Raw genomic sequence first — 19,687 nt, 5'->3', positions numbered from 1 at the left:
CAAGGTTGAGGACAGGAATGTGATCTTCAGAGTGAAGGACATTTTAGACAAGTCATCAGATCATGCAGTTGTTAAGTATTTATTTAAATATCTTAGGAGGACGGGATTAATGAAGAGAATCTAGTTATTTGTTTGTTTTTTCCTGTAGCTTGCATGCTGCAAATTTTATTGTTACATTTGTGAGCCATAACTGTGAGAGTTCATTCATTCATACATCAGGAGGGTGGCGGTAACGCGCTTTTATAGTCCGCGTCTGCCGTACAACAGCTAAGGAAGAAGAAGAAGAAGAAGAAGAAGAAGAAGAAGAAGAAGAAGAAGAAGAAGAAGAAGAAGAAGAAGAAGAAGAAGTCCCTTCATGGTCTCTGGCTCCCCCTGGTGGTCCCTCCTGGTTTCGCCTTCGGGTCATGTGGACAGTCAGCTGATGTCTCCATGATGAGGAAGCGACGCAGCAGTCATGTAAAAAATATCCCACTCTAGTCCGCCTTTATCTGAATTAATAGGATCAGAGCTTGAGTTTCCAAACATGTTCGGCGGGGACGATGAAGACGGAGACTTTCTATCTCCTACAGGAGGGTGAGTGTCACAGTTTATGAAGCTAGCGCGAGTCAGCCTGCGAGCTAACTAGCATTTAGCTTTCTTAGCTCTTCTTGAGTTTTGGACAAATCTCTTCTCAAAATATGAATTTATTGCAACGGTGTGTTTATCAAACTCATCTTGACCGACCGAGTCTCAGTGTTTCGGTGTTTCTCTTTGATTCGGCTCAGATATGATATCATATTTCAGGATAAGTTTTATGAATGGGTCTCAAATCTGCAAATATTGTCACCAAATCTGACAGGAAGTATTAAAAACCCTCCAGATTTCACTCAAATAAAGGTCCTGATCGGAATTTTATCCCTGCCGAACTAACAAGTGGCCCTCGGTGTTTATTAAATTCGAGATTTTTGAGAAATGTACTTTTAGAGGCTAGAAAAATCTTTAAATAATCTTAAATTGCCGAGCTGTAAAGCAGACCGTGGAAGCAAAGGTCACGTTCACTGAAATGAACTGGAAAAGGTCAGGAAGTTTATCTGCCTTTGTGACTTTTTCCTTATCTCTGTGTATTTGCGATTTGTTATTTATGTTGGCGTTGTGTCCCATTTTGGTATTTTCATGTTTATATTCAGTAGTTTTACATGTTTTGTGAGGAGTTTTGGGGTTAAGTTGTAGTTGTTCATTCAGTTTTCTTAAATTATCTTGTTTTTGGAAGTTTTAAGGTCCAGCTTGAAAGAAAAAGACTCGAAGTCTGAGATTTAATGACATTTAGTTGCCATCAGTAAGTGGTAAAGCTCACATCAATGCTGAAAAGGAAGTTTTTCTTTATTTTCAGTTCAAGTTGAGTCTCATTAGAGTTAAATAAATCAAATAGGAATAAATTGCGAACCAGAGAGAAAATCACAGCAGTGCCACAAATCGGTCTTGCTGTCTCTCGAAAATCAACAAGGTCAAAGTTCAGATTTAGACAGTGAATCATGATTTGGTTCATGATTTTGGATACGTTTGTGTCATTCATTTGTTTTTGTTGAGTTTTTGCGGTTGATATGTGTCTCTCTGTTCATATTATTTGATCTATTTATACTGTGGTTCCCAAACCAAACTGAAGAAAACACCTTGTGTTAGATTAAGTTCATCATCAACAGTTTTGTGGTTATTTTTTGTTTCCATGTTTCTCTCCATTTAATTTTTAAATTTTCTAATTTTGTAGTTCTTTTGCATTTATGATAAATGTTTGGTCATATTTAGCTTCTTTTAAGTGGTTTTGTTTGGATTATTGTTAGTATTTAACTTATTTACACCAGTTTGTGTTATTTTTTCTCACTATTTGTTGTTGTTGCACAAGTATGATTTTTCACCAGTTTCAGTTGTTTAGCAGAATTGTCAAATAACTGGCATTTCATTCACATCATTCATGTGTATTTTTTCTTGTTTTTCTTGTTTTTGATGTTTTTTGTTGTGATGTTTTTTTTTTTATACTTTTGAGGAAAACTTGTTTAAATTTCTTCTCATTTTTGTTTATTTTGGCTGTTATATGATTGTTGTTCATTTTGTTTCTCATTTTGGTCTTAGTAATTTTCAACTTGATGCTTTAGGTTATATGTTAGTATTTTTTATTCGATTTTGAGTTTAATGTTTATTTTAAGTCCAATTCTCTGTTGTATTTTAACATCTTAACCTATTTTCAGTCATCTGCGTTTCGTTTTGGTCTTTCTGTGTCAAAAGTTTTGGTGGCTGACTTTTATTTCCTTTGTGTTTCTGATCGCATTGTTTGACATTCAGTTATTTTTGGCCGTGAAACTTAAATAGAAGCACAAACAAAAAAACTTCAGTAGATGAAGCTGTCTGTGTCGATGATCCCTGTAAAATATGTGGGGAAAAAAAGGAAAGTGAAACAGCAACAAAATGGATAACTTTGATGTCGAAGTGGTGGATGTAACAGATGAGTGAGTTATTTATGGGTTACTCTGGATCTTTTTCTTTTTTCCCATGTCTGATGAGTGATCACATGCCTGTAGCCATGAATGACGTCTCCGGGACTCTGCGGGGAAATTGATTTAACTGGTGTATTGGAGCCACTCAGCTCGGAGCCACTTCATGAGGAATAAGAGAAGACAGGCCGACGTAGCCTGACGTGGGATTTGCGTCATGTTTCGTGTCATCGTGGTCACGGTGCCTCACAGCCCGGGTGTGGAATGTCCCGGATACAACCAACAGCTCAAACTCCACTGTTGAGATGAGCTGTGCAGGTATTTGGGGTTTGAAAAGCTGAGTCCATCCATTGGGAACAATTTAGGGTGCAGTGTTGTTGCTCAAGGGCACTTCAGGGGGGGTCAAACTGATTGAGAGACAACCAACTCCACCAGCTGAGCTTCACGGTCCGTGCACGAGCCGCCAGGCTCCCGGGTGACGGAGGGAGGAGCCGTGTGATGGAGGATAATTCCTCTCACATGCTGCCGGTTAGAGGAGCGAAGTGAAGCTGCTGCTCTCGGCTCGCGTTTCTCTCTCTGCTGAGTCCGCCGCCACGGTTCAGGGGGCGATTTTTTTTTTCCCCCCGGCTCACTGGGAGATGCGAGCTTGAAGGATTTTCTCTCCTCTTAAGGCCCACATGCCGGCAGACTGCCCGTCCTGTCCTGCGTTCCTCGCCGTGGGAGATGAGGGCCTCAGGGCCTTCAACATGTCCGTCCTGGGAGACTCCAGCGACTACCGGTGGAAGGAGTTCCAGGGGTCAGTGAGCAGCTGCTCCATCCTGCCGTCACAATACTTTAAACTGCATTGATGCAAAAACAGATCAGTTTGTAGCCTCTCAGGGAAAGAGATTTGATTTTCAACCACATTTTCAAAGGATATGAAGTTTTCTGCAGAAATGTTTGACAGAGTAGTGCTGAGGATGTTCAGTATACAAAGCTGAGTGTTTTTGCGTAACTCGGTTGCTTTTCAAAGATGATGCTTCGGTTTAGTTCCTCTATCGGTGCTGAATTCTGAAAGCATCACAGAAGCTTGTTGTTTATAGCTTTCAAAATATGTAGCTCTGACACTTTCTCAGTTTTGTCAATGATTCCTTGTTTGGTTTCAGCTTTTTTTTTTCTTTGTCCTTTTTTTTTGCAGAAATGTTAAGAAGTCTGATCTTTTTAGCAACATAAATAATGTTAAATACTGAAAAAGTCACAAAAGTTTTTCTTAACAGAAATGAGGTTTATTTAGTGTTTCTAACTTGTGAAGTGTTCAGATGGATTTTTATTTTTATTTTTTATTTTTTTGCCAATCTTACAGTTTATTAGTTTCTTCAGATGTGAGTAAATGTGGAAGGACTTCCTGGTTCTTCTGTTATACTGCAGATTCCAGCTATCAGCCAGCCATTTATTTGTGCTAAAATAACCAATCACTGGAGTCTTTGGCTTCTCAGTATCACATCTTAGGAGTGGTTTAGCTTGTGGGAGATGTTACTGAGGGGCCACGGTGTTACTGTTTCTTGCAGAAATTTGTAGAATAGTGACAAAAGGAGTCATGAATGTGATCATAGCGCCTGTGATATGAGTATTCATACAGTCATTCATAATGAAGTAGTTACTGTTCGTCCTGTTCTGATCAATGGAGTTGCTGATGTTTGTGGGTGATGATAAAATGTTGGAGGGTTTTTCTTTTGACAAATGTTTGTGGTTTGGAGTTTTTAAAAAGTAAATGAATTAGTGGGAAAAAAAAAATCAATATTTCATCATGTATACACTGTCTTCTAAAACTTAGAAAAGCTTTAAAGTTTAAATTTAAAGGTTAATTATGCCAATATTTTATCGATCCGGCCCATTCAAGATGATAATGAACAGTATGTGACTCCTGAACTAAAATGGGTTTGACTCACATGTTGTGTAGCTAATGTGAGTGACAAACTTTTCTTTCGTGTTTGTACAAAAACTTAATATATTTGTGATTTCAAGCATCTCAAATATGAAAATCTGTATTATTCCTGGAAATCTTAGCATAGAAAGTAAGAATAAACCAGCTTTAGTTCAGTATTGGAATGCCTACATTGCTGCTGTCATTATTAATGTGACCACCGGAGGGCGCTGTACGTCTGTTTAAAGCCCTGTGATTATGCAGCTGATAAAGTTTTGCTTTATGTGGTTTGTGCAACCGACACTCCTGAAGCTGATTGATTGTTAACTTTTTAACCAGGGTTGATTAAAGGTGCTTTAGGCAGGATTTTGCTAGTCAATGCTAATTTTTCTGTGTTTTCTTTGGATTAAATGTTAGAGTATCCATTGATAATCCTTTAGGAGTGTAGCATAACTGCACTACCGCGAGGGCGCAGTGTTTCCATCTGTCTCTGTTCTGAGCAGAAAAGGAATCTCCACAGCTCCAGGTATCTTTGACCAATCAGAAGAGCCCCTGAGGCTCTAACCGTGATTGGTCGAGGGGCGTTCGTCGCACGTTCTTGTGGGAGGGGCTTAACTTGCGTAAGGGCGTGATGTCAGAGAAAACCGGACCGGATTGGCTGTGCTGGGTTTCAAATCGCCATCTCAGATGGGTCAAATCGCCATCTTGCTGAGGTAAACCTGAGCAAGATGGCGGAGATGCGGAATCCTGCCTACAGCAGCTTTAAGAGCTGCAGTAACGTCTGAGGTGAAGATGAGCAGCTTTTCTCATAACCGGGACTTTCTGTCCGTTGACGGTGGAACGAAGCCAAGCTGATGGCACAGTCAGATTAAAGATTTCATGCCACACAGGCGCGGTTAAATCTACATATTGTGTATTGATCGATGACCTTTTGAACCTTCAGGGCCAAACTGGCGTCCCTGTTCGGGTTGGACCAAGAGGCCAGCGGGGGGAACGAGTCCTTCCAGTACACGGCCCCCAAACAGCCCCGCAAGACGTCCAACCCAGGTAGGAAGCCCACAGACAGAGACGTCCTCAGCCCCGTCCAGCGTCCACGGCTTGTTCCGACGGCGACTCTCTTATTGTTGCAGCTCCGGCCAATCAGAAAGCAGCTCCTCCCCCGGGAGCCCCGGCAGTGTTACTCGCCACGGCGGTTCAGGCCTTCAGATAGTGAGTTCAAGCTGTTGATCCAGCTTTTCTTCAAAGGGCTTTAAGAGTATTGTCAAGTGTTTAACAGAAGTCACAAGTGTGTGTTGAGTGGCGTTCCAGCCGGCGCTAAGCCTCTGTGCTGTGTTGTCTGGCGCAGCATTAACGGACAATACGTGAAGCAGGGGAAGCTGGGAGCAGCCGTGCTGGGCAGCCACGCCGCCAGAGAGGTGGGAGCTCCGCTCAGTGGTCACTCCTTTCAGATTATCACTGCCACCCCTGTAATGTTGAATAACACGTTTGTTTCTCTGCCGCAGTACAAACTGCTCCTTTACATGAGCCAGCAGAAGCAAGTGACGGCGGCCAAGATCCACACGGGCTTCGTCTTCACGGTGAGACGGCTGAATTTGTTCTTGTAAGTTAAAAAGAAAAAGATATATAGACCTGTGTTTGTGACCACTTGACCTTCCGGTTCTGCAGGTGCAGCTAAACAATTACTGCACGTTCTACGACGACCAGAGGCAGAACTGGTCCCTGATGTTTGAGTCGGACAAATCCGCGTACGAGTTCTGCAAAGAGGTGAGAAACAGGAGAGTCTCCAGAACGCACAGATAAATGCTACGATCAATACGCCTTTCCCTCCAGGTGTGTTTGGCCAAAGCGAACAGCGCCCCCTGTCTGGACGCCGTGGTGGTCCAGGACCTGAGTCTGGGCGAGGGTCCGGCCGTGGAGCACGGAGACTCTCTGGAGGTGGTCTACACCGGCTGGCTCCTGCAGAACCAGGCCTTCGGACAGGTCACTCGCTCACTGCCACTCTCTGTTGTCTCTCAATCTGGAAGGTTGACTGACGGCTTCGTGTCGTTTCAGATGTTTGACACCAACCAGAACAAAGACAAACTGCTGCGGCTGAAAATCGGAGCCGGGAAAGTCATCAAAGTGAGTCCAGCGTATGGAGAGAAAACCTTATTTTCATTATTTGGTTTTAGCCTCAGTTTGAGCATCGGATGTAATTTGACACCGAACTCTCAGAAATTACTGTGGATATTTCATCCGAACCTGTTATTTGTCATTCAGCATGGGTTTTCCTCCAGAAAACAGTGTAACCTGACAGGAAGTGACCTCCTCCGTGTGCTCAGGGCTGGGAGGAAGGCATGCTGGGGATGAAGAAGGCAGGGCCGCCGTCTCCTCGTCATCCCGCCCGGCCTGGCGTACGGCGCTAAAGGAGTCCCCAGCCGTGTCCCGTCCAACAGCACTCTGATCTTTGAGGCCGAGATCCGACGGGTAACTCTCACGAGACAAAAGATCGACTTGTATGATGGGAAACAAAAGAAGAAATGTTGGTGAAGGACTGAATCCCCTGGACTCTGACCCACTCTTTCACCTCTCTTCTCTTTGGACAGTTTCTTTTGTGAATTTTTCACTGTTAGCATCACTTTTGCTTCAATTAATGCAGGATTTACAGTCAGAGTGATTTCAGGGAAGGTAAAGCTAATTTCAACAGTCTCAGCCCTCGGCTTTCCCCCCTCTGTTCTCAGGTGCCTTGAGAGGCCGCTGTGCTCCACTTACTGTTTTTAATCCTCTTGAGATCAGACTTCACGAGCGCGTTTATATTTTCTCGTCTTAGGTGAAGTTTTCCAGGGACAGCGGCTCCGATCGAGCCAGCGCCAGCTCCAGAGACTCTGCCGCCCCCTCTCCGGCTCCCTCTCCGGCGCCCAGCGTGGAAAGCCTGACCCCCGAGGCCCCGGCTCCGGCTGCCGCCGCCGCCGCCGCCACCACCGCCACCGCTGCCGCCACCGGCCCCGGCAGACCGGGGTGAGAGAAAACAGTTAAAAACAGAGCGACTGTCATTTTCTAGCTCTTCACAGCAGAGGGGGGGGCGTGTTCCAGACAAGATTGACACTTTGGAGTCATCCATTGTGTGGGCGGGGCTTAGAAAGTATTCCAGTATTTTAATTGGCTGCAGAATGAGACGCGCCCCGAATGCGGGATGAGTTTATTTGACAGTCTTTTGTATTTGAAAATGTTAGTGGGAGGAAGATGATGCACTATAATCTGAAAAATAACTCAATTTATTTCACAACTATTTATGACATATCAAGAAGTAGCTGATTATGATAAAGACTGCTTTTTTTTTACGTGCTTGTCTCTTTCACACACTGATCCCGAACTCCCTTTCTTGCAGCGACCCGCCTCTTCGTTCAAAGTCAAACTCTCTGAACGAGCAGCTCAGTGTAAGATCCTCCCCTCCCACGTTCAGATGCACTTCTAATAATCCTCATCTTTCACTTTAAAGCCGCTTCGCTGAAACTTTTATAATCTCCTCCCGTCAGAATCCAGACACCACTAAAGCCAAGCTCATCTCTCGCATGGCAAAGATGGGTCAGCCCATGCTGCCCTTCCTGACGGGGGTGTCCGGACAGCCTGAATCCAGCGACTCTGAGCTGGAGGTCCGTCCAACACATGACTGATGGGATTATTTCTACTTAACATAAACATAAAAGCAGATCTGAACAGCTGGCGGAGTCTGGAACTGCAGACTTCTGCCTGTTTCTTTGAATTTGCTTCATAATGATTGTTTTTGCTGAGAATTGAACAGTTTTAATCAGATTTCTACAGTAGTTTGGCAGTGAACTGAGATAATGTGATGAAAATAAAGGTGTGTGTGTGTGTGTTTCCAGGACTCCAGCAGCCGCCGAGTGAAGGACCGTCCTGCGGCTTCGTCTCCGGTGCAGATCGCTGCTGCCGCTGCTCCAGCTGCTGCACACGGTGAGCTTCCTCCTCCTCCTCCCTCCTCCTCTTTCATTCACTCTGTCAGTTTAAATGAACTCATTTGTTGTGAAATCCCGCAGCTCACCCTCACCCTCACCCCACACCAGTCTCTGCCTTAATGCCCCTGGTGTCGTCTGTCGCCCCGGGCAGCAGCCACCACGCCTTCCAGGTGAGCCGTCGCACCTCCAGCGATACTTTCACCACGGAGCAGAAATAATCTGCTTGTGTTTTGTGTTGTCTCGCAGCCTTACTCGTACACACACACACAGTCTGCGGCTCCATCTCAGCTGCAGCCGGTCGGCCAGGTCTACCCCTCACAGACTGCCCCCTACATGGGTAAGACTCCCAGAAACGCTGACAGTACGGTCAGTGGGAGGAAGATGCTCTACAGTCCTATAGTTCCACCTGTTTTTCTGTGTCCGGCCTCCAGCGGCGGGCTCCGGGGAGGTGACCTCCTTCCTGATGACCGAGGCCCGACAGCACAACACGGAGATCCGGCTCGCCGTGGGGAAAGTAGCGGATAAAGTGGATCAGCTGGTGTCGAAGGTACGAGGCCTTTGAGCCAGAGTTTGGTCCACAGCAGACGGAGGAATGACGGTGTGGGTTTCAACAGGTGGACGACCTTCAGAGGCAGGGCAGTCTCTCCATGGGCGTGTCCAACATGTCCATGGAGACCTCCATGATCATGCACAACATCCAAAGAATTATCCAGGTACGCCAGAGAGAACGTCCCGTGGCAGCTTTCTTAGACCCGATTTTTAAAGAAGTTCCTATTTTGTAGGAGAATGAATGTTTGAAAAAGGAGGTCTTCGAGAAAAGTTCTCGCATCGAGGAACAGAACCGAAAGATCGGAGATCTCATCAACGAGAACCAGAGGTGAGAATGTGTGAAAGAAGCTGGAGTCCAGCTTGGTGGTGCGGTTGGTGAGAGTTAGCATGAATCGTACGCATATTTAGAAATGTGTTCCACCTTGGAGGCTTGTTCTCTTCTCTGAACTGCAGAGCCGTAGGTTGTGTGTGGGTGGGGGTGACGTGGTGTTCGCTGGGTTTCCAGGTACATGGAGCAGAGCCACCAGCTGCTGGAGCAGAGGACCGACTCCCTGAAGTCCTCCAGCGAGCACAGCCAGGCCCGGCTGCTGCAGGCCGAGCAGGACAAGGTGAGGGAGGACACACTCATTCAGGCTTAGAGGACTCCAGCAGGACACTTTGACCCCCCACCGACCCCCGGAGCAGCTGAAACAAGTTGAAATCTTCATGAAAACCAAGCGTTATGGAGGGAAAAGTTCCAAAACCACGTCTTTGTTCACGCTGTGAACATTAATGACGAGTACACACCATCACACACACATTGTATGGACAGATGAGGTTTAGACAGAATCAAACTTGGAATAGTGTTGGAGCTGCAGCGCCCCCTGTGGGATGGGAGAGGACCTGCAGCGCTGATCCTGACCCAGCCTCACTGTTCCAGAACCCTCCGTCAAGTTATTCCTCAGCTTTTAGAACACAACGAGCTTTCTTATTTTTATTGCAGCTTTGCTGAAAACAAACCTTAAATGAGTGAAAATCTTCATTTCCACACACTGAAACTGAAGCCTCTTCTCTCGGAGCTGCTTTAACTCTCTGGTTTCTGTTGTCGCTTCGCTCAACGAAACAAACGGAAGATTAAACTCTGATTAGCGTCGGCGTGCCGCACTCTTTGCTCTCTGCTGCTTGCTGCTGCTGCTCGGAGGGAAACTCTAGCACCTACTGCTCTCTCTTCCCAGCATGCACTCCTTCAGGACCCGGGCTCCGGCCAGGTGAGCCTGTCTTCTCTGCAAAGTAACACCAGACTGGGGTCAACTGGTAACGTCACCACCAGGAGGAAGTCCTCTCCCACAGTCTAACCCTTCAGATTAACACAACTTTTCCATGTGAAGCATAATCTCACTGCGCATCAAAAACAATACAATTCAGAGCAAAGTGGAGCATGAAAAATAAAATAGAAATTCAAGGAAATATACACAATATCATCTAGTATGTGTACAATATAGAACAAGATACGCAGTAGAATTTATACCCAACATAAAACATGAATATTCCGTGAAGATGGTACTCAGTATTATCTAATATAAATACATTGTGAGGTAATATACAAGTCAAGGGAGTAGATTTCAAATATGATATAGACAACTTCTTTAAAGTTAATACATTTTATCAAACACTAATATTGTAGTTTATGAAAAAGGTATAATGAATGAAAATATCTTCAGCGAGATATTGTTCTTTCCTTCGATAGGTATTTTATTTAGGGAACCATGTACGGTCCAGTATCGTCTTGAGTGGACCGGAGCAGGAAAATAGGGCCTTTTTAACCTTTTGAACTTCTTCCCTCTGGCACTATTTGTGATAAAAATGTCCTTATTTTTTTCAAAACCAAAACATTTTTAGGGAAAATGCCTACAATCTGTACATGATGTCAGTTTTAATGAAACTTTGTGGTGGAAAAATAGGATAAAATTTATTAAAAAAAAAAAGAAAAAAAAAGAAAACCTTCCCTCGAGCTGTTGCATTATGGGTGTTTTCACTAACTCGCCCTGACTTTGAGGCTAGTTTGGCATCAGTGATATCTCAACTCGAGGCTCAGTGTTGCTGTTTGCTACTCTTAAAAAAATCTCTTTTCATTCCGGTTTCTACCGTTACTACCTGCTTGGTGGTTTCTCGGTCCACATTGGAGCCTCTTCCGGCCGTTGTCTGGCCCACTGCCTTATTTTCGATCCCCCTGTTTTCGACACGGACAGGAAATGTGTGTGTCTGTAATACAAATGACTTCCTCTTACTTCAAAAGCCACTAAAATATAAAGTCTGAAGATATTTTAGAGCAATGAAGTGAAATATTCCAGTTTATAAGCAATTTAATGAGAGCTGTCACATGTTAAAAACCGAAGGTGAACTCAGTGTTTTTATATCGTGTCTGTTTAGCGAACACAAATTAATGACAGAAATGCTATTTGATCCCAATCTGACCTGTGTCACTGTCGGATTGTCGTCTTCACGTCTCATCGGCACTTTTCGTTTTACTTTCTGTCGCTCTTCATCTCTTCCCATCACCGTTGTTGCCGCCGCCACAGGGTCTCTCCGCTCGGCCTCCTCTCATCCAGACTGCCGTCTCTGCTCCTCGTCCCGCCTCACCCGTCTCTCCGGTCCCCCCTCAGGTCCGTCTCAGCGAGGACCTGGCCTCGGCCGCCGCTCGCCTCTCCCAGGTGCAGCTGGAGGCGTCGGCCCACCAGCAGAAGGCCGCCGAGCTGCAGAGCAAACTGAGCTCGGCGCTGCAGGACGGCGAGAGCCACGGCCGGCACGTCGCCGCCCTGGAGGCGCAGCTGGAAGGTCCGGGACCGCCCGTCTGTCGGCGCTTTACTGTCCAGGCCGGTTGACACACAGCGAGGCGTTGGCTGCTGTCAGACTCACAAGTCAAACAAAACCTTTATGATGAGATACTTTCTCCTCATCCAAACGATTCAGTAGTAATCCGTGATATATTGCTAATTCATTGTTGAATATCACATAATAAGCCAATCAGAAAAGCAGCACTGCTCCACGTTGTGTTGATAGCTGATTATACTGAACTTACCTGCTTACACAGCAGAAATCAGAAGTGCAAAAAGCAAGAAAACAAAAAGAAAACTGCTTTAACAACGTGAATGAATGAGGGGAAAAAACCCAGAGACACTTAAAATTAGTTAGAATTTTGTCCAAAAAGAGAGAGGACTTATTTGGTGCACAGAGACATTGATATCCCACTCTAAAGTGTTTATTGATGGAACTTATAAACGGATGCATTCATAAATAAAGTGATTAATATTCAAGAGGATTAAATGCTCCAAACTCAAACCTGTCAAGTGAACAAACACTTCACGTAAGTTTATCAGCCAATTCTGAAAAATAGGACCCTGAACGGCTAATTCTGCAGCAGTTAACTGGAACGGTTTGCCCTTCCATGAAGCTAAATGGTGAAACTGCGTTTGTCCGTGTGAACCGAATTCGACCGTTTCAGAGCTGAAGGAGGCGACAGAGAGGACTCAGACTCAGCACCGCTCGGAGAGGCAGAAACGCAAAGAGCTGGAGCTGAGAGCGAGCGGCCTGGAGGAGGAGCTGCAGGACCTGAGGGCCGATAAAGAGAGTCTGGAGCGAGTGAGTCCACACTGCCCCGCTTTCCCCTCATTTCACATCGGCCCAACTCATTCTGCAGGTTGTCACTGACGAGAGCTCGGAACAAATGATGCCTCCTGCTGACCTTCTTGGTGTATGAAATCTTTACCGCGGCGCGTTCTCCAGACTCTGTCAGAGAGGAAGAGCAAGTGGCAGGCGGAGCGTCGGCGCCGGGACGAGGAGGTGGAGGAGCTGCGCCGGAGCAGCCAGCAGGAGCTGGACGCCGTGCGCGCTCAGCTGCGCCGGGCGCGGACCAGCAGCGACCAGGCGGCGTCCGAGCAGCTGGGCCAGCTGCAGGCCGAGCTGGAGGAGGAGTGGAGGGCGAGGAGCCAGCAGGCGGCGGCGGCGGCCGAACAGCGACACCGCAGAGAGACGGCGGAGCTGAGCGAGCAGCGGGACGCTCTGCAGGAGCAGCTCAGGCAGCTGCAGGAGAAGGTGCTGCAGGAGGAACGGCGGTGCATTCCTCACTTGTCTGAGCTCTCTGCTGGTCTGATTTTTGGATTTTTCTACCTGAACCTGTGAGTTCGTCTCATTTCTGTCTTTGTTCTCAGTTCACAGCTCTGAAACAGAGTCGAGATTCAGACGAGCTGAGAGGGAATCAGAGCGAAGAGCTGCGAGTCCTCCAGGAGAAAGTAAACATTTAGTCAACGTTTAACCTTTCCGAGCTTTAACGGGGCTCAGAGAAACTGAAGACGCTTCGGGTCCGACTCCGTCGAAACTTGAAGGGTTTCTATAGTCACAGTGTGTAAAAGTGCCTTGAAATGTTGAGTTTATCAAGAAGTGAATACGATGGGCTGTTTCCCTGTGTCAGTACTCCACCCTGGAGCAGCAGGCGGCGGCTGAGAGGGAGGAGCTGGAGAGACGGGTGTCGGAGCTGCAGAGGAGGGGGGAGGACACGGGGACGAGCTCTGGAGACACGGCAGCAGAGGTGAGGAGGTCCAGAGAGAGACTGGTCCCCGAGGAACGACTGCCCTGACGTTTAGACACAACTCTGCTGTGTTGTCAGACATCAGGCCCCCGGGCCGAAACAGCGTAGTCAAAGATTTACATTTAAAAACTTGATTATTTCACGCCGTCTTCTGCTCTGCCTGCCTCTGATTTTTAATTTTCATTCAGAAAACACAGTAAAATGTAAAGTGGCATTACACACTGCCTACTTTTGGAAGCTTTCTTGCCAATTTTTAAAAGGCATAGGAGTTTCTGTATGTTTTGTTCGCCCTCTGGTGGTCTGAACATGCAAAAACTACTCAACTCAACTCGGCGTCGATTTACTATAATCCACATACAATAATGATTTTCATATAAGTCAGATATAACTGTAATATTGTAAATAACTGAATGGAATCTGAATAAGGATACTGGGCAAGATTGACAGTTTAAAGATGGAAACATCGGTCTGTGTGTGTGTGTGTGTCGCAGGTGAAGCGTGTGATGAACGGAGTGTTTCACTCTCTGCGGGGGGAGTTTGAGCTCGGGGAGACGTACAGTGGACAGGCCGTGCTCGCAGTGATTGTCGGTACCATCAAGGTAAGTGTGTATTTTACACTTTGCTACGGCCACTCATATCTAGAATTGACCAATATCTGTATTGACATTATTGAGTATATCTTCGATAAGTATGTGGTGTTCCGCAGGGATCTGTACTCGGGCCCCTTAATCAGTGTGTATATTGTCACATTTAGACAACACGTCTTCACTGTAGCGGCCTCGGGTCATACTGGATTTCTTCTCTTCAGAATGTAACTCTGCAGCTTCTCAGCGGCGCCGACAGACCTGCTGTTCCACCCAGAGAGGAGGAGGAGGAGGAGGAGGAGGAATCAAGTGAGCAAGTGAAAGAAAAGGAGGAGAAACCTCATCTGAATGGAGAGAGAGAAACGGAAGCAGAGGAAGACGTACGTAGGAATGAATCTCAGCAAGTCAGGGAGGATCAGGAGGGAGAGGAGGAGGAAGCACCGCAGAGGAAGAAAGAGGAGGAGGAGGAAGCACCACCGAGGAAGAAAGAGGAGGATCAGGAGGAGGAGGAGGAGGAAGCACCACCGAGGAAGAAAGAGGAGGAGGAGGAGGAGGAGGAGGAGGAGGAAGCACCACCGAGGAAGAAAGAGGAGGAGGAGGAGCAGACAGAAGCTGAGCTGAAGACGCCACACCTGACGGAGGCTCCACAGCCTGTGGGTCCTGGTCCTGATCCTGATCCTGATCCAGCAGCTGAACTCCAGCCTCCGGAGACCGAAGCAGAACCAGCAGAGATCCAGCAGGAGGTCCAACACTCGGCTCCTGCACAGGAAGGGGACGCTAGCAAGTCGGCGCAGGACGCACATGAAGGTTACCGGCCTGAGGATGGACGGGAGACGGAGTCGGAGAGGAGGGAGGAGAGGAGGGAGGAGAGGAGGGGCGGAGCATGCAGAAGAAACTCCTGAAGCTCCTCAGAAAGCCTTCGGGCCTCCAGCCAACCCTCCTCCTCCTCCCAGCACCGCCCAGAGGAGCGCAGACCAGCACAGCAGGTGAGCTGGTGGAGGCTGGTGTCAAACATCAGGCCTGTGGGCCAAAACCGGCCGTCAGAGGTATAAAGCAGAGGGATGGCATGGTTTCTGGAAGTTTTACTGTATTTTTTCCAATATTAGGATTCACAAAAATAAGTAAATTGTTGAAATTTTAAGAAAAAATAATGCAATATATGAACTGTCTCAGGTTTTCTGACAAACTATCTAATGAAATGTGGATGTTTCCACATTATTTGATCACTGAAGCAAGTTTCAGATTACTGAAGGGTTAATCTGCTGTCAGTTTATTAAAAGAAGTGATTTTTAATCAGCTTTGCTCATTCCTGGATAATAAAATGTAATTTGGGTTTCCTCCTCATCTCCTGTCTCAGTCCGACAGAGGAAAACGGAGAGGAGACGTTTTTCCAGAACGCCAGCCCGGCCAAGCCCCCCTCAGCCCCCGCCGAGGAGGAAGAGGAGGACGAGATGGTGAGGAAGAGTCTGCAGAGCTCCGCTGCCTCGTGTGATGAAACCTGCATGTGTGGCGTGAGCGGCTGATAGCGAACCATCAGCCGTGAAAAGCAATAAAAAAAGAAAAAACCTGGAAGGTTCAGAAACTGCTTGTAAATATTTTAATCATGTGAATGAAGTACAGAAATACTAGAGTATCTCAAATTATTTTCTTCAGAGACAAACAGATTAACTGAGCTTAAAGGTCATCTGTAGCTTTCCTCTAGAATATAAAAAAAAAAAACAGTTTTTAAAATGAATAAAAATGTAGGTAATAAAATGTGGAAAGTGTGATTTTTAGTTTATTTTCCATAACAATTCATTGTGCTGGTTAGATCCTTAATATTATAGAGAAATTAAGAATATTTTGTTCAGGTCAGTATATTCCTTTAATATATTTAAAAAAAACTGTATATTTAAAGTTGACTTGAACACACATTTCTAATTATTTAATGTTATGAAATTATTTGGATTTCTAAATTGCTATAGAAATATTAAAATTATGTTATAAAAAAACTTGTCCTTTTTGGGGCGTAAAAGAAAAGCTGTTTTTAAAAACGTTAAATATTCACATTTCTTATTCACAAAAAAACTATGAAAGAATCCTTAAAAATGTTGATTTTATTTTCCACTAAATCACCAAATTTTCCTCAAAGTCAGATCTATAAAATGCAGTAAAAAGAAATATTTATTATATATTAAAAGTTTTTGAACATCCTCAGCATTGCTGCTCATCCCACAAATGCTGTGAAATCCATATAGAAAGTGAAATAATGTGAGTTTATAATGTGTGACCCAGATGTTGTTGCTGTGTGTCCACCAGAGCCTGAAGGGTCGTCCTCCTCCCACTCCGCTGTTCGGCGATGATGAAGACGAAGACGATCTGGACTGGTTGAACTGACCCGCGCCCTGGATGGGTGTTTTTTTTTTTTTTTTTTTTTTTTAAACGAGGCGCTTCGCGGGTTGATCCGTCCCATTGGAGCGGCAAAGCGCACGGGGCCTCGGAGCCGGGAATCGAACCGTGTCGCCAGGCCGGCCTCCCAGTAGAAGCGTCGGGGAAAATGACCTGTAATTCACAGACCGGTCGAATCCTGTGGAGGGGTGACGAGTTGAATTCCTGCTGGCTGTGTGTAGCAGGTGACAGTCTGCTGGAGTTCGCCCCGCCTGCCGGGTCGAACCGGAACCCAGCCACGTTTTTAACGAGTAGCTTGCAGCTTTAAGACTTTTTCCACTGTTTTGCTAACCCGAAATTTACTGCAGAAAATAAAGGAAATCGAAAATGTGGCTTTCACTTTCTTGAATGGTGGTTTATCTGAGTAGGACACCAGGTGACATGGAAACTAACCTGTTCGAAACACCGGCCCTGTCTCTGCTGTAATAGAGTGGAGGGTTTGTCTGGAGTTATCCTACATGTAGAAATGAACAGACTCCAGTTTATATGGCCAGTAACGAGGTAATGGACATGAGTGAATCACACTTTGGGGTTTACAGAAGACTTGAAACGTACTGATGAAGGTACAGTGTTTTAATGGATGTCTATTTAAATGTCATGGCAGAAGCTCAAAGAAAAAACATTAAAAAAAAAAAACAACCGATTTTTCATTGTAGCAGTCAGTGTTTAATAACAAATGCTTCATTCAAGTCAAATCCTTCACACGACCGCAGGGTCGAACTGACCGATTATTTCAAACTTTTTTTTTTTTATGGCAGGTCAAACGGAAACCATTAAAATACAACCAAGGATCTTTATTTTTTCTTCTTCTTACTGAAATGTTAACTACACAATTAAAGGTTTATACTGATCAAAACATACAGAGTGAAGTAGTTCCACTGGAGACAACTCAAACAAGATTAGTGTCTGATAGAAACGTAACATTCATCTTACAATAAAAATATCTGCACAAAAACATCCAAAGAGAAAAAAAGGCTCAAGGGGGAAAAAAAAAAAAAAAAATCAAAAATATAACGCATAAAATACAAATGTTTGCTTTTTCATCTTTTCAGTACAGTCACAAATCACACAAATGTGGCAACAAATCTCTTTAAAATTTACATGTTCGAAATGTAAGGAATACCCCCACCGCCCCCCCTCCCAGACTTGATTGTGTTCGATTTTTAAGAGCGTTATAGTGCGATTACAACGGATTCCCGACTAAACGAAAGCTGCACATCAAATCTTGGATATCAAGACTATCAAAAAAGGCACAAACAGACAGGTTGCACAAAGAACTCTGCAGAAGCTTGGTTTCTTTTTAGTTTTTTTCTCCAGGTTTTTGTTTTCTTCTTTTTTTTCTTTTTTTTTTTTTTTAAATACAACTACTCCCAGTAAGGTTTCCAGCGCCCCTCGTTGTTTGGACTGAACCCCCACCCCAAAGAAAAACAAAAACAAAACAAAAAACAGACTATCTACAGGAGGCAAGTCGAGTCCCGGCAGGCACCTCGGATTACAAGTTCAATCCCAACGGCTGTAGAAGCGAGTGCATTTAATCCTGGTGTGACAGACGCCAAACGGCCTCTTTCACCTGCGAAGCGTCTTCACTTCAATCTCTGGATGTAAACAACACAAAGAGTTTCATGTCTCGGCTGACTGAGGGGGTCGGACACGGAGGAGCGTCGAGGAGCGAGGAGGAAGTCTGAAGGCTGCGGTTTAGGGGAAGTTGAAATTTTGAGATAAGGTCGAGAATAAGAAGGAAAAAAATCCAAATAACGAAACAGGGAAATGTCGGGAATAAGGAAACATTATGCATAAATCAGCAGACACTGGAGTCAACACTCCAATGTGAGTGTAATGATGCTGGGGAGCAAAAAGGACAAAATGATATGAAAATATTACGACCAACTTTGAAGAAAGAAATGCGTCGTTGGAAAGAGAGAAACAAAAATGAAAATGTGAAACAAAAAGACTAAAGGTCCAAAATATAATCCGTCGTTTTTACATTTTATCTCAAAACTTCGACTTATGGAGGGCTTGACCTTTGACCTCATGGTCACAGGACTGGGCTGTTAGTCCAGATTTACTTTAACTGTTCTTCCAATTCCAAAAATGTGGTTAGTTAAGCTAAACCTCAAACATAAAATACAAACAGAAAAATCCCAAAGCTCCAGTTCTCTTTCCTCATCAAGTCCCTTTTCTCCGATAAGAAGGAGCAAAACATTTCATCTGAAAACTGATCAGAGGAAGGTTCAGAGCTGATTTCCTTCTGAAGGTCTATTTCAAGTTTACACATCACCACAGCTCCCACTCAGACCAGTCGGCTACTTTCACATCTCCAGTATTTGGTCTCGGACTGTCGAACGAAAAACCAAGCAAGAGTTTCTCCGTCCAGAGAACTTCAGAGGATCAGAGAGTGAAGCGTGGCCGGCGTCAGGTTGTCTGATATCGGCGCATCAACGCCGAGTCTCGCTGCACAGGGCTGATCTGTTCGACCCGCCGAGGCTGGACGGTCCACTTGGCTGCGCTGATGCCGAGGCGTCACGCTGCGACATCGCAGGGTGGGCGTGGCCAGAGGGGCAACGTGCCGACCGACCGCTTATGGCTTGAATGCGCTTCAGCAGAGCTTCAGTTTCCTCCCTGAGCCCCGACTCCCGGATTCACGCCGACGTTTATTTACGCAAAGAACGAAAGAAAAAAATACTAAGAAACTGGTTCTTTGGCTCCGTCCGACCCCGATGTGACCCCGACTCGCCGGACAGAAACGAAACACAAAAAAAGGTTGCAGCTTGAGTTTACTGTCGCGAAATCTCCCTTTCCAGAGGGTGTCAACTCGGCCCGACGCTCGCCTCCTCGTTAGCGCAGGAGCGGAACGCTGAACTTCAAGCAGGCGATCAGAACGCAGCCGGGCGGAGACGCAGCCGCAGCCGGGCGGAGACGCAGCCGGGCGGAGAGGCAGCCGCAGCCGGGCGCAGGCGCAGCCGGGCGGAGAGGCAGCCGCAGCCGGGCGGAGGCCGGTGTACCATAAAACTCAAGATATTTGAGGCCGACTTGTAAACGAACTGAAAGGACTGCAGTGCTACTCACATAAAGTGACGCGTTTGCTTCCCGGAAGCCTTGGGGCTTCTGTTCAGTTTGCCCCCCCCCCCCCTTCCCGAACAATATATTCTTTCACGTGAAATAAAAGCTTCAGATTCAACAGTCTTTAATCAGCAGATACTGACACGAAGTGGAAACACGGTCTTGACTTCTGCTGCGGTTCA

The 19,687-nt window shown here is 45.7% G+C and overlaps 1 protein-coding gene and 1 long non-coding RNA gene across 2 annotated transcripts; one reads left to right on the top strand and one right to left on the bottom strand.

Moving 5' to 3' along the window:
• The first annotated feature begins 413 nt into the window (after positions 1 to 413).
• Positions 414 to 17,418, top strand: LOC115397695 (FK506-binding protein 15-like). Its single transcript, XM_030104137.1, is given in 30 exon segments — positions 414 to 573; positions 5,312 to 5,415; positions 5,499 to 5,577; positions 5,714 to 5,783; positions 5,871 to 5,945; positions 6,034 to 6,132; positions 6,199 to 6,348; positions 6,421 to 6,489; positions 6,690 to 6,725; positions 6,727 to 6,834; positions 7,178 to 7,365; positions 7,736 to 7,784; positions 7,884 to 8,000; positions 8,232 to 8,319; positions 8,403 to 8,491; positions 8,568 to 8,658; positions 8,753 to 8,868; positions 8,936 to 9,034; positions 9,104 to 9,198; positions 9,376 to 9,478; positions 11,513 to 11,684; positions 12,352 to 12,488; positions 12,633 to 12,941; positions 13,058 to 13,138; positions 13,318 to 13,434; positions 13,926 to 14,033; positions 14,243 to 14,529; positions 14,620 to 15,004; positions 15,376 to 15,472; positions 16,317 to 17,418. Coding segments are annotated over 28 exon segments (3,387 nt in total). The 5' UTR covers positions 414 to 523; the 3' UTR covers positions 14,921 to 15,004; positions 15,376 to 15,472; positions 16,317 to 17,418.
• Positions 17,242 to 19,564, bottom strand: LOC115397698 (uncharacterized). The gene is made up of 2 exons (XR_003932531.1): positions 18,306 to 19,564; positions 17,242 to 18,253 (listed from the first exon to the last, which is right to left on the bottom strand). It is a non-coding gene; the product is annotated as an uncharacterized LOC115397698 (long non-coding RNA).
• Positions 19,565 to 19,687: the final 123 nt, after the last annotated feature.

Source organism: Salarias fasciatus, chromosome 12 (genome assembly GCF_902148845.1).
Source record: "Salarias fasciatus chromosome 12, fSalaFa1.1, whole genome shotgun sequence".
Taxonomy (NCBI): domain Eukaryota; kingdom Metazoa; phylum Chordata; class Actinopteri; order Blenniiformes; family Blenniidae; genus Salarias; species Salarias fasciatus.
Note: the sequence above shows the minus strand (reverse complement) of the source record. Positions and strands in the feature narration are given on the sequence as shown.